This window comes from Sorex fumeus, unplaced genomic scaffold, assembly GCF_029834395.1.
Source record: "Sorex fumeus unplaced genomic scaffold, SorFum_2.1 ptg000063l, whole genome shotgun sequence".
In the NCBI taxonomy this organism is placed as follows: domain Eukaryota; kingdom Metazoa; phylum Chordata; class Mammalia; order Eulipotyphla; family Soricidae; genus Sorex; species Sorex fumeus.
Genome location: NW_026606120.1, coordinates 47,187,465 through 47,200,822, shown reverse-complemented (window position 1 = coordinate 47,200,822; position 13,358 = coordinate 47,187,465). Strand labels below are relative to the sequence as shown.

General features: G+C 41.6%; 1 protein-coding gene across 3 annotated transcripts in view; it reads left to right on the top strand.

Annotated features, from left to right (window-relative positions):
* The first annotated feature begins 2,067 nt into the window (after window positions 1-2,067).
* GOSR1 (golgi SNAP receptor complex member 1) overlaps window positions 2,068-13,358 on the top strand; it is a 37,395-nt gene continuing 26,104 nt past the window's right edge. The window contains exons 1-4 of one of the 3 annotated variants that reach the window (XM_056127368.1): window positions 2,068-2,217; window positions 4,506-4,620; window positions 10,096-10,183; window positions 10,849-10,956. In XM_056127368.1, the coding sequence (XP_055983343.1) occupies window positions 2,187-2,217; window positions 4,506-4,620; window positions 10,096-10,183; window positions 10,849-10,956 (342 nt within the window). In that variant the 5' untranslated portion in view covers window positions 2,068-2,186. Of the gene's footprint in view, window positions 2,218-4,505; window positions 4,627-10,095; window positions 10,184-10,848; window positions 10,957-13,358 lie in introns of all 3 variants that reach the window. The other 2 variants (XM_056127367.1, XM_056127370.1) reach the window with 2 other exon arrangements.

The window sequence follows — 13,358 nt, the reverse complement described above, 5'->3', positions numbered from 1 at the left end:
CACAGTAACAACAAAGTCTCCAATGGAGACGTTACTGGGCCCGCTCGAGCAAATCGACGATCGACGGGAGGGCCTTTACCTTTACCTTACCTTTTACCACTTCCCTTTTAGTAAGAGTTTTCTATCGCATCGTCTCTATCATTCTCCCATTCCCCTTCAGTCGTAAAAACAAAGGAAAACTCCAACACTAAAGCCACAGTGCCATCTGCAGGAAAATAAAAGAAATTAACCCAGGTAAATAAGCAGAAAAATTCTGCCTGCAATTGTTGGGGGGTGAGGGGGTGGGAGGTTGGGGGGTAGTAATGGAATTAATTCTCAAGGAAAAGGACAAGTCTCCAGAAAGTAAATTTAAAGACATGGAATTAGAGGAGAGTACAGGCAAATACTTGAGAAGTTGCATCACAATAAAATTTGATTTTTAAGTGAACACAAAGCACATTCAGGTGTGATTCCTGTGCACAGAGCAAATAACAGTTCCTGAGCACTTCCAGCAGGGAGGGGAGAGAGAGAGAGAGAGAGAGAGAGAGAGAGAGAGAGAGAGAGAAAATAAAATTCAAAAGGGAAAAAAAGAATAAAAGGTAAAGAAATAGGGCTGGAGTGATAGCACAGCGGTAGGGCATTTGCCTTGCGTACAGCCGGCCCAGCCGAGCTGGGTTCGATTTTTCTATCCCTCTTGGAGAGCCGGGAAAGCTACCTAGAGTATCTAGCCCGCACGGCAAAGCCTGGCAAGCTACCCATGACGTATTCAATATGCCAAACACAGTAACAACATGTCTCACAATGGAGACGTTACTGGGCCTGCTCGAGCAAATTGAAAGGAATAGAAAAGAAGAGAAAATGAAAGACACCAACCTGAATCCTGATTCTATTCTATTGATGGCCATACTCTACAGTCAATGTGCTTCACTGGTTAATCTGCCCCTACTTTCAGGTAATCATCACTAAAACGGGGTCTGAGCCACAAACTCCTGTAACCTTCCATCACTTATCCTAGATCTGACCTCTATGGCTTTTAACAACAGAGAGAAAACCAGTATTACCAGCCATGACTTCTACCAGTAATCTTGGTATTTGCTCTTTGTCCTCTTAACCTAATTACCAAATTTGTTTGCTCTCACCGCAACCTCCTGCTTGTGGTTCAGCAACCAAAAATTTAGGTCTACCAGCCCCAATTTTTTTGTATGATTATCTCTGTCTGGTAGGAAGCGCTCTATGTCCTTGATTAGCTGGGAGAAATTTCAGCAGAAGGACCATTTCATTGAGATTTTCTTTGGGGCCTCTTCGGGACATGCTGTGGGTGTATTTTAAATATAAATCATATATCTTATTTATATTTATTCATCACAATGATGGAGACATTACTGGGCCTGCTCGAGCAAATCGATGAACTACAGGAGGACAGTGCAGTGCAGTGCATTATATATAATATTTACATACATATGTGTACATACATATATATGTATATATGTTTGGGCCACACCTGGTGGTGCTCAGGACTTACTCCTGGCTCTGTGCTCAGGCATCACTTCTGGCAGGGCTGGGGGACCACATGTGCTGACAGGGGTAGGCTGCGTTGAAGGCAAATGCTCTACCCACTGTACCTTCAGGACTCCGAAGCATTTGAGCACAGTTGTGCAGACTGGATGATCACAGGCACATCCAGTTCTCAGAACATTTTGCTACTTTGGTCACAGTGAACATCATCTTCTGAAGAAATTACGTCAGGACATCATGCTGCAGAATCGTTACAAATAAAGGACTTCTCGCAAAATCTCTAAAAACTGGCTCAACACACCTGGGAGGGGCGTGAGGCAATCGGGGACGTGTCTGAGGATGACTTTCTTTTCAACCAAGTAAGCTCTTGATATCAAGAGAATAAGCCAACTTGAGGGCGATGTTGATGGTTTGGGGACCGAGACCGTATTTGAGAACAAAAAAGATTTTTCTGGTGTCAAAAATTAAAGGGATTAAGAGGGTATAAAGGAAGTGCCAGGCGCTGGAGCTCTGGGAGCGCTTCTGGACCCACGACTCAAAGCCTGTACGATGATTACTGAGCCGCCAGGGGGCGATGTCTGTGGAGGATCATGTATCCCATAGGTCCTCGCGCCAGGGCGGAAGACGCGCGGAGTGACTCTCTGGCTCGCACGCCTCCACTCTCCTCTCCCGACTGACGTTGGACAACAAAGATGGCGGCAGGAACTAGCAATTATTGGGAAGGTGAGGACGAGGCCTCCGGGCGGGTCCAGGCGGCTGGCGGACGGTTGAATGAAGTTCGGGTCTTGGGGGAGGCAACAGAGGGGAGAGTCTGACCTTTCGAGCCAAGTTGAGGGGCGGGCCTTGTCCCTTACAAGCCCGGGAGCTGAGGGCTGAGAAAACTGAGCGGCCGGGGCAGGGGGCGGATCCGCGGCCCGGGTCGAGGGGCTGGGGGGCGGCGGGCGGAGCCCGGCGGGCGCCGGGGGCCCCAGGAGGCTGCGACGGTGGTGGAGGGGGCTCCTGATCGGGGGGCTCTTGGCGGAAATGACTGTTGAGCCGCGGAGAGCGGAGCATCAGCGCCGTGGAGTCGAGGTCACTGTGGGAAAAGAGAAAGCCGGAACTGTGTGTCCGGCTCGTCGAGGGAGGAGGGTCCCCGGCGCCCGCGGGGACCCGAGCACCGGCCGGCCCGGCGCTCGGGAAGGCTGAGGACAGGATTTCCCCCCCTTCTGCTCTGGAGCTCGAGTGTGTCCAGAGGCGAAGGCGAGAGGACCGGGATGAACTGTAATCCCCGCAGACCCCGCTGTGGTTTGGCTACTTGGTCTGGGCTTATTTCGTCCCCGATCGTGCGGTCCGGTCGAGTGCGCGCCAGCAATCGAAGCCCGGAGGCTTCTGTGTTTCTTGGAGCTCGCCTTGCCCCGTCGCAACAGAGAAACTACTTTCAGCACCCTTCCCCCCCCTTTTTAAGATTTGTTTCCTGTGACTTCCGTCCGAAGCCTTCCCCCTGGAAACCATCACAGAGAACGGCAGCTTTGTCGCTGTCACCTTAATTCTAAAGTCCTTCGTACGTGCCTGTCATACTTGGCAAAATGCTTCTTCCTTGCTGTTCTCTATCAAGAAGACAGTTAACTGATGGCAGGACAGCATGCGTTTGGTTTAAAGTGTATTAAAGTGCCTGTTGGAAATAGGCATTTCAGCTAGAAAATATTTTACTACTTGTCATTAGCTTATGGTGTTTTTTTTTTGAACCACCTTGTAATAATTATAGCCGTTTTGTTGATACCTTTTACTCTGTGCCAGGTGGTTTTAAACACGTCGTCTTTCAATGCATAGGAAGTCCCTAGAGATTTTTTTGTGCAACATGAGGTTTTGGAAAACAAAAAACTTAGACTCAGAGATTAGTTTGTTAAGAAAATGAAAGTGCCAGTTTTCAGACTTTCAGAACCTTAGACTGGATTGGAATTCCGAGATTTGGTCTCTGGGCGAATACTCCACTGTATTTTTCAGCTTCCTACTTCTGGTTGTTGATAGTATGTTGTTGAGAGAATACGTTTCTCTTTTCTGGAAAGATAAGATCCTTACACCATTTCTCTTCTCTTTTGCTGTGAGAGTATTTCCATGTGGGTTTTTAGACTGGGTCAGCCTTAGATGCCAGCTACACCACTCATTTGGCTTGCTCCTTTGTTTCTGCCCCTTTAAGACTGTGCTTTCGTGTATGTTAAATTTCTGTGCTTCATTTGGCCTCTCTAGGAGCACATTTATTGTTTCAGACTCTTCAATTTTGTTGTGGCTTATTGGCTGTTTAAAAAAATCTCAGTCAATTACTTTTTGGTTACTCTCAGTCACTAAGATATGCTTGAATAAGAAAAGAATTTCAAGGGCTGGAGCATTAGTACAGTGGCTAGACCGCTTGCCTTGCCTGCGACCCACAGGGTTCAATCCCTGGCATCCCCCCTCCTGCACCTCCCTCCATCCCCCAGGAATTTCTGGGTGTATGCAGAGCCATGGGTAATCCTTGAACATACCTAGGTGTGGTCCAGAAAACAAGCAAAAAAAGAAAGGGGGAAAATGAATTTTGTAAGACTAATAAAACTTGGAGCATAATGAGATAGAAAAATCCCTGTCAAAGCAGTTTTAGTTTTACTTTTATAAAGTTGTGAAATTGATAAAATGCTGGATAAACCATATTCAGTTCCTTTACAGTCTCTTCTTCCTTCTTTCAAGTTATAAAATTTTGGTTACTGCTTAGAAATAATTTCATGGGTGGTAGGAATTTTGTTGTCAAGTTGTCTTTTGGGTGAAGCTAAAATTTTGCATTTCCCACTGTTTATTCCCTTGTCCTATCTGAAGCTTGATTGATAGTTTATTTTCTTGGATAAGTCTTTGGCTTCCTCATAATAGTTCTCCTTATGGGGGAGGGGCACAACTAGATCAGTATGTGATGATTTGCATAGCTTTCTTGAAAGTTTTGTGATGTTCATGTCTACCGATGAACTTTTGTGTCTAATTATTTGCTTTTGTAATTTTGTTAAAAGATCTCAGGAAACAGGCTCGACAGTTGGAAAATGAACTTGACCTGAAACTAGTTTCCTTCAGTAAACTATGTACAAGTTACAGCCACAGCAGTGCCCGAGATGGAAGACGCGACAGGTATAGGTACTACCAGATTCTATCTTTTTATGTCTTATGCTACTTTTAATTTTTAGGCTGTGCTGAGAATGCAGAACCCTGGGACTCCTACACATGAAGCTGTGCTCTGCTTCTCAGCCAGCCACATTCTTAAAAGTTTTAGAACCTTTTAAGTATTAAAAACAAAGCAAGTATATAAAACTCCAAACTTAGTCATTTGGTAAAATTGGTGGGGTGTTTTTTTTTTCTTTCAGTCCTTGTTAGTTTTTGTTGTTGTTACTTTTTTATTTTATTTATTTATTTGCTTTTTGGGTCACACCTGGCGATGCACAGGGGCTACTCCTGGTTCTGCACTCAGGAATTACCCCTTGCAGTACTCAGGGGACCACATGGGATGCTGGGAATCGAACCCGGGTCGGCAGCGTGCAAGGCAAACGCCCTACCTGCTGTGCTATTGCCCCAGCCCCTGTTGTTATTTTTTGGACCACACCTGATGACGTGCTTAGGGTCCTCTCCCAGGGGTGAATGGGGGACCTTGTAGTGCCAGGAGTAGAACCCAGGCCTCTAGCGTGCAGAGCCCGCACTCAGCCTCTTGAGCTGTCTTTCTCGCCCAGTGTTTAGTGTTTTATTTTCTTTGTTAATGATCAACTTATCTTTTAGTCATTTGTAACATTTTTTTCCTAATTTTTTTTGGGGGGGGTCATACGCAGCAGTGATTAAAGCTCATTCCTGGCTCTGGCTTGGGAGACAGAATTGAACCCCAGATTGGCCTGCATGCAAGGCCAATGCCGTACCCTCTAAACTATCTCTCCAGCAAATCTATACCCCCACCCCAATTTTTTCTAATTCTTGAGACAAACCGTTCTTTGTGATGCTTAGGCAACAACTGTGACAATGTTAGGAGGGAACTGCTAAGGTTTAAGAATGAGTCTGGGGGCTGGAGCAATAGCACAGCGGGTAGGGCGTTTGCCTTGCACGCGGCCAACCTGGGTTCGATTCCCAGCATCCCATATGGTCCCCTGAGCACTGCCAGGAGTAACTCCTGAGTGCAGAGCCAGGAGTAACCCTTGTGCATCACCAGGTGTGACCCAAAAACCAAAAAAAAAAAAAAAAAGGATGAGTCTGTGGGTCTGGAAAGAAGATAGTACAGAGGGTAGGACGCTAGCCTGGCACGCAGCCCAACCCAGGTTCAACCACCAACATCCTATATGGGGTCCCCTGAGCACTGCACAGAATGATTCCTGAGTGCAGAGCCAAAAGTGGTCCCTGAGCATTGTCGGGTATGGCCAAAAAGAGGAGGAAAAAAAAAAAAAGAAGAATGCATCTCTATCAGAAGTGTTTCTAATTGAACAAATGTAAGAAAATATGGTCTAATATTTACCCATATTGTATTATATCCTCAATTGAGCTAAGGGACTACCCAAATGCAAGGTATTCATACTGCTGTTCTGATGGTTTATAATGAATCTAATGCAGCATATACCCTCACTACTAAATACAATAGACTTATTTTTAATTCATTTTGAAACATAACAGTATAGTATATTGAATGTGAATACTAAATTTGAAAAGTACATATTTTAATTTTATTTTATATTTTATTGAACTTTGAATGTGAAAAGTACATATATATTTTTATCTTTGAATCTTATTCTCACTTTTGTTTGAGGAGAGGGTGTTGGGCCGCATCCAGTGGTACTTGTGAGTAAACTCCAGGTAGCACTGGTAGCACTGTCCTCCCGTTGTTCATTGATTTTCTCAAACGGGCACTAGTAACGTCTCCATTCTGAGATTTGCTGTTACTGTTCTTGGCATATCGAATACATCACAGGTACCTTGCCAGGCTTTGCCGTGCGGGCAGGATACAGGTTTACCTTGTATGTTCGTTCTCTCTGGCCCCTCTTATGCTCTCATTAGGCCATTCAGTTGTTTAAAAAAACAGAAGGATAGGAAACATTGGTGTTACTTAGAAAGGTCTGGGTTCCCATCTGCGTGTCTTCCAAGTAGAGAAATAATCATTCTCAGTTCACTTGAAGCCCGTGATAGCATTCCATTTTCTCCCTTCTCATAATCTCCATATATTTTTAGTACATATGTTTGTGTTTCCTGAACAGCTGGTAGTTGGGGCTGGAGTGATAGTACAAGAGTTAAGTTGCTTGAAATTACTTTGCGTATGTCCAGCCCAGATTAGTACCTGGCACTGCATGTGGTTTCCCTCGCCTCCCAGCACTACCAGGTGTAGGCCCTAAGCACCACTGGCTGTAGACCCTACCACCCAAAAACAACTGATAGTAGCCTACTACATTTTCCACTTGCTTTTTTGTTTAACGTTATCTTTGAGAGAAGTGGTGAGTGCCATGAATTTAATTTACTCTATATAGCTGAACATGGTTTCTAATTTTTACTAATGAACGTTTTTAAAAGCTGTCATGAGATACTCATCCCGTGTTATAAGAGTTTAATATAAAAGCTGCTGGCAACATAATTGTGGAAAAAAATATTCTATATACCTATCAGATGAGTTGCTGGTAGCAGAGTTTTTTAGTTGTTACCCTCTTTTTTATTTCACATCTTTTTTCTTTTTTATTTATTTATTTTCTTTTTGGGTCACTCCTGGCTCTACACTCAGGAATTAATCCTAGCAGTGCTCAGGGGACCCTGTGGGATGCCGGGTATTGAACCCGGGTTGGCCACATGCAAGGCAAATGCCCTACCCGCTGTACTATCACTCCAGCCCCATTTCACATCTTTTTTAAAGGATTCTTAGTGTGTGAAATATTTTTCAGCCAACAAAACAATGAAAATTGAGATTGGATTTGAATCCATCTTCATTCCCCTTAACACTGTAGCCAGATTGTTGCTTCTGTTTAATTAGGGCCTAGTATTAAAGAATTAAAGTTAGAGGTAGCATGACCAACATGTTGAGTCTTAGACCTAAGAATAAGCTATTTGCATGTCACAGTTTTGATTTTGCTTTATAGTGTATCACCTGTTTTTTTGGCAAGTGATGGCAATCTTTTCCATAAAATGAACTTTTTTTTTAATCATTGGAAAGCATTTTTCCAGAATATGGTTCTCCAGATGAATGTGGCAGTGAGTACAGTTTTAAAATTCCTACTTGTTGTAGAGAGTACAGTGGTCAAAACCTTGCATTGCAAGCAGCTGACTCAGCTTTAATCTCTGGCATAGCGTTTGGTTGACTAGCACCAGAAACCAAGAGTGATCGCTGAGTACAAAACCAGTAGTAAGCCCTAAGCATCACTAGATGTATCCCACTCTCCAATCCCCCCAGTTTTTTAAAAATAAAATTCCTGCTTGTTAAAAGGTACAATTAGATAATGCTTCTAAAGTACTTTATTAACCAGATTGGAAGTTTGTTATAATAAAAAAAGCTCAGGACCATAACTTTTCTCCCAGGATTAGTTTTTTAATGTATTTTGAGAATTTTATGATCTGAAAAACATCTATGAATCGAATTGAATTTTTTTGGTTTTGTTTTGGGGCCCCACCCCGGGGTCATTCTTGACACTGCATTCAGGAATTGCTCTTGGCAGTGCTCAGGGGACCACTATATATGAATATGGGATACTAGGGATCAGACCTGGGTCAGCTGCATGCAAGGTAAGCCATACTCTCTCCAGCCCCTATGAATTGAATTAAATTTAACTGAATAATAGTTTCCTGGAGAATGATAGTTATTCTCCAGAAAAATAATTTTTCGGGCTATTTCCTGGACTTAGGAACTTGCCTGACAATGGTGAATGTAGAGATTTGCTTCCTCGTTACCTAACAAGTTTCTGATGAGCATCTTCGCTGCAGCAGACACTGCACATATCTTAGACATTGTGTGTATGTGTGCTTATAAGGCATAGTGTCCTTCCCCATTCCCTTTTTAGTCCATTGCTTTTTTCTGTAGGTGAGGATATAGGCTTACTCTAAAGAATCGAAGAAACTTGGGTTGGCTCAGACATTACTAAAGAAGTCTAGATATTTATTTTAGCAAGCCATGTTACCTTTTTTGAAGGTGGGAGTCATATCTTACAGTGCTTGGGGATCACTTATGATGATGCTTGGAGGACTATATGTGATGTTGGTTATCAAACTGGGTCAGCCTGGTGCAAGGCAAGTGCCTTTATCTTTCATGCCCCAAAATTAGATAGATACTTAAAACATGTTAAGTACACTGAACTGTCTGGCATATCGAATATGTCACGGGGAGCTTGCCAGGCTCTGCCGTGCAGGCGAGATACTCTCGGTAGCTTGCTGGGCTCTCCGAGAGGGGCGGAGGAATCGAACTCGGGTCGGCCATACACAGTAACAACAAAGTCTCCAATGGAGACGTTACTGGGCCCGCTCGAGCAAATCGACGAACAACGGGAGGGCCTTTACCTTACCTACCTTAAGTACACTGAAGTGACTCTTCCTTATTAACTACTTTTTGACTATTATTGTGGACATGTACAAGAAGGGAAGTAGTAGTAGCTAGTGTATGATACGCTGATGTCTATAGCCATACCGCCCTGAACACGCCCAGTCCTATCAGTGTTATGCTGATGTATTAAAAAATTCTTTTACCACACCCTGGCACTGTCATAGGCAGGACAAAGGCTTCAATACAATTGGAAAGCAAGTTACTGTTGGATTTTATCTATGTTTAGGATAACTAGAATTTGTGTTGAGCCATTTAGGTGATAATATATCATTTGAGAAATCTAAGAAATCATATTTGCTTTGGGATAAAAAAATTAAAGATTGAAAAAAATAAAAGAATTTTAAAGATCAGTCCTTAATAGTCCTGTAACGTATGCCTCCTTTATACTCTGATGTATAGCTCTACAGTTTTTTCTTTTCACATAATTTGTTCCTCTAAAGTCAGTATTTATTTGGATACTGCCATTGCTTAACTAACTTTCATTTAAGTAATAGTAAAGAATCATTTGCGGTTTTTTACACTAGTTAGTATTATTGTCATCATTATCACTATCTTTAGTTAGGGACCATATCCAGAGGGCTCTGGAGCTACTCCTAGTGTGACTGAATAGTCTGGGCATACAGTGCTGGGTATCAAAACTGAGCCACCAGCATGCAAAGTTTTGAGCTGTCATTCCTCTTGTTCCTCCTACATTTTTTTTCTTTTTTGGGTCACACCCACGACGCACAGGGTTTACCCTGATTTTGCACTCAGAATTACTCCTGGAGATGCTCGGGGGACCATATGGGATGCTGGGAATCGAACCCAGGTTGGCCACATGCAAGGCAAACGCCCTCCCCACTGTACTATCGCTCCAGTCCTCATTTACATTTTTTGATTTGGGAAAGTCTTAGATTTTAGTCATATTTTATACTGAATTTAATATTATGAACTATGAATAATGATGGTTTCTTAAACATAGACTGTCTCAGGATACCACTTGACCTCTTTAAGAGTAATTTATTTAAGTGTGTTTTAAAGGATTACATTTAAGAGTAGATTCTCTTTCTTGAATTTCTCTTTAGCTCTGATACAACACCCCTTTTAAATGGATCAAGCCAAGATAGAATGTTTGAAACAATGGCAATTGAGATTGAACAACTTTTGGCAAGGGTAAGTGCCTTCTCTTAAATGGCTATTTTGCTAGGAATTGTATACTTATCATGATACCCATTATATATTTTTAAATGTTTTTAGCAAATCATTTCATTTCATTTCATCATCCTGTTATTCGTCGATTGCCTCGAGCAGGCCCCAGTAACGTCTCTTTCATCCTAGCCCTGAGATTATATTCAAGGCTCTTTAGGAGAATGAGACCCATCATTGTTACTGGTATTTGGCATATTTGGTACGCCACGGGGAGTTTGCCAGACTCTGCCCTGTGGGCAGGCTACATTTAGCAAATCACCTTGATAAAAAAACAACTGTATACAGTTATTTATAATCTAGTTTCAGAAGTACAGTGTTCCCTTCACCAGTGTAATATTCATTATATCAATGAATACACGTTTACTGAAATTATCCATTCAAGATGCATGCTTCCATGGCATTGAATTTGATGACATCCATTTCCAAGTCTTGTGGCTTGGATAAATTGGGAGAAACACAGAATCTTTTTCTGCTCATATCTTGGTTCTTGTTGTTTTTGTTTATTTGTTTTTTCTTTTTGGTGTTTTATTTTTGCTACCAGCTAAAAGGACATACTGGCAAATAATTAACTTTTGTCTTTTTAGTGTTATCTAAAATATTTCTGTTGATCTTCCTTTTCTCTTTTTTAGCTCACAGGAGTAAATGATAAGATGGCAGAATATACCAACAATGCAGGTGTTCCTTCCTTGAATGCAGCACTGATGCACACGTTACAGCGGCACAGAGACATCCTGCAGGTAACATGTTGCACTTGTGATTTTATGTTACCATGGAAATTTGTGTGTATCCTAAATAGAATACGTTTAAGCTGTAATGATTCCATGATTTTAAAGGGAGGTATATAGTTCAGTGAAAGGTCATATTCAGTCCCTTGCAGCACTACACATCAATTGTGAGCCCCATGGCACGGCCGTTTGGGTGCTTCAGCCAAGAGCGACCTCTGATTTCTGGTCAGGACTTCAGTTATTCTGGTGATACGCATGACTATTATTGCCAGATTTCAAAACACAGACCCCCAAACACTGAAAACATGAAATCTAAGCTGTAGCCACTGAAGCTTGGTAATGTGCCTGTCAAGTTGACAGATTGCGGCAGGGTTGGGGAAGGGGGGGATGTGGTCAGAGTTTGGGGACGGGATGAAATATAGGAACACTGGTGGAAGGAAGTCGACACTGATGGTGTCAATAACTTTGCAAATCACAGTTCTTAAATTTTTTTAAATTGTGGAGCGATAGCACAGCGGTAGGGCGTTTGCCTTGCACGCAGCCAACATGGCCGACCCGAGTTCGATTCCTCCGCCCCTCTCGGAGAGCCCGGCAAGCTACCGAGAGTATCTCGCCTGCACGGCAGAGCCTGGCAAGCCACCCGTGATGTATTCGATATGCCAAACACAGTAACAACAAAATCTCCAATGGAGACGTTACTGGGCCTGCTCGAGCAAATCGATGATCAACGGGAAGGCCTTTACTTACTTACTATAGAAAAACTATGGAAGTTTGAAATAAGAAATAAAGCTTGGGAAAAATTAATACATTTTGGGTAACAAGGGACTTTCTAAGAAAAACCTAGTATCAGAAACTATAACATGACTAATTTATTACACAGAGAACTCATGTAAAGAAAAATCCAATAAGAAAATAAGCAAAAATCTTGAATTTCATTACAGAAAATGAGTGACTAAAATCACATTCCCAAAATATAAATAGATCAGTCAAAATACAAATGTTAGGTTTTACCTGTTAGATTAGAAAATGTATGGAAATAATTTGTAATGTAGAAAATAATGAAAATTTGTCATTACTGAAAACATAAATTGCTTAGCACTAGCAACATTTAATGATTTTACCCAGTGATTCTGCTAGGTATTTACTTTTCAGATATACTTTAACACATGCCCCTCCCATCCCCACCCCTCACTCTAGAGATCAAATTCAGCATCTAAGGCATGTAAGACGTTTGCATGCTGTACCACTGAACTCATCCCCATCTCTTCGTGAAAGAGATTTTAATAAAAATATATGTACAAGAATGTTTATTGCAGCATTTCTTAACAGCAAAAAAAAAGAAAGAAAATTAAATAACCAAAAGGTTTATCAGTAGGGATTTTATTGTTTTGATGATAATAAAATTCTATAGTTATTAAAATGAGTTATTGCAATCAGGAAAGATTGCTGATATTCTGTATGTATAAAAATCATGTGGAGCAAAATATGATTTCTTTAGCATAAATGAAACAATAAATATGCTTTTATACACAAATACATTTTTTGGAAAGAAAATTCAAGAAAGTGATAGTAGTTTTGAGTTATAGGACAGGATGGTTTTTATTTTATGTAGGGTGCCGGGGATCAAACCCTAGGTCAGCTGCATGCAAGGCAGTTACCCTACCTTCTGTACTTTTGCTCTAGTCCCTATTATCTTTGTTTCTAACCAGTCAGTAGGGGTTCCCTAGTACATAGATTGTGTCAGTGTCTAGGGGGGGAGGAGGAAGCATAGTGTACAGGGTATTGATTGCAGTTCCTTAAACATGCAGGGCAGGTCTATGCTGAGCTAAACAAATTCTTTTATATATTTTTCTGAACTAAATGAACATTCCTTAATTTTTAAAAAATCTGGTAGTAATGAGGCCTGAGCAGTAGTAGTACAGTGGGTAGGGCATTTGCCTTGCACGCAGCTGACCCAGTTTGGGCCCAAGTACCCCGTACGATACCCTGAGCCACCCGTAGTGATCTATGAGCACTGAGCACCACCAAGTGTGACCCAAAAACAAAATGTGATAGTACCAAAAAAAACGCTTAAAGACCACTTTTTGTACTTTTCATGTTTTGTTTGTCATTTGTGGGCATAAAAGTTAAATTTCTTACCTTTTTTCCTTTATAGTTCTACCCCATAAGATTAGACTAAGATACATAAGATGGTGATTTAATGGCACTGTCCTTCTATTCTAGCACTGAATTGTTTTGATTTCATTCTAGCATCTTCAATTCTAGCACTGAATTGTTTTCATTTGAAGAAAGTTAATTCAGGAAGGTGATGATTATTTTTACTTCTTGGCAGTTTTTTCTTTGTTATTTCTTAAGAATTTTTGTATAGAAATGTAAAATATGATTATAACTAGTTCAGTAAGTTGATAGTGTAT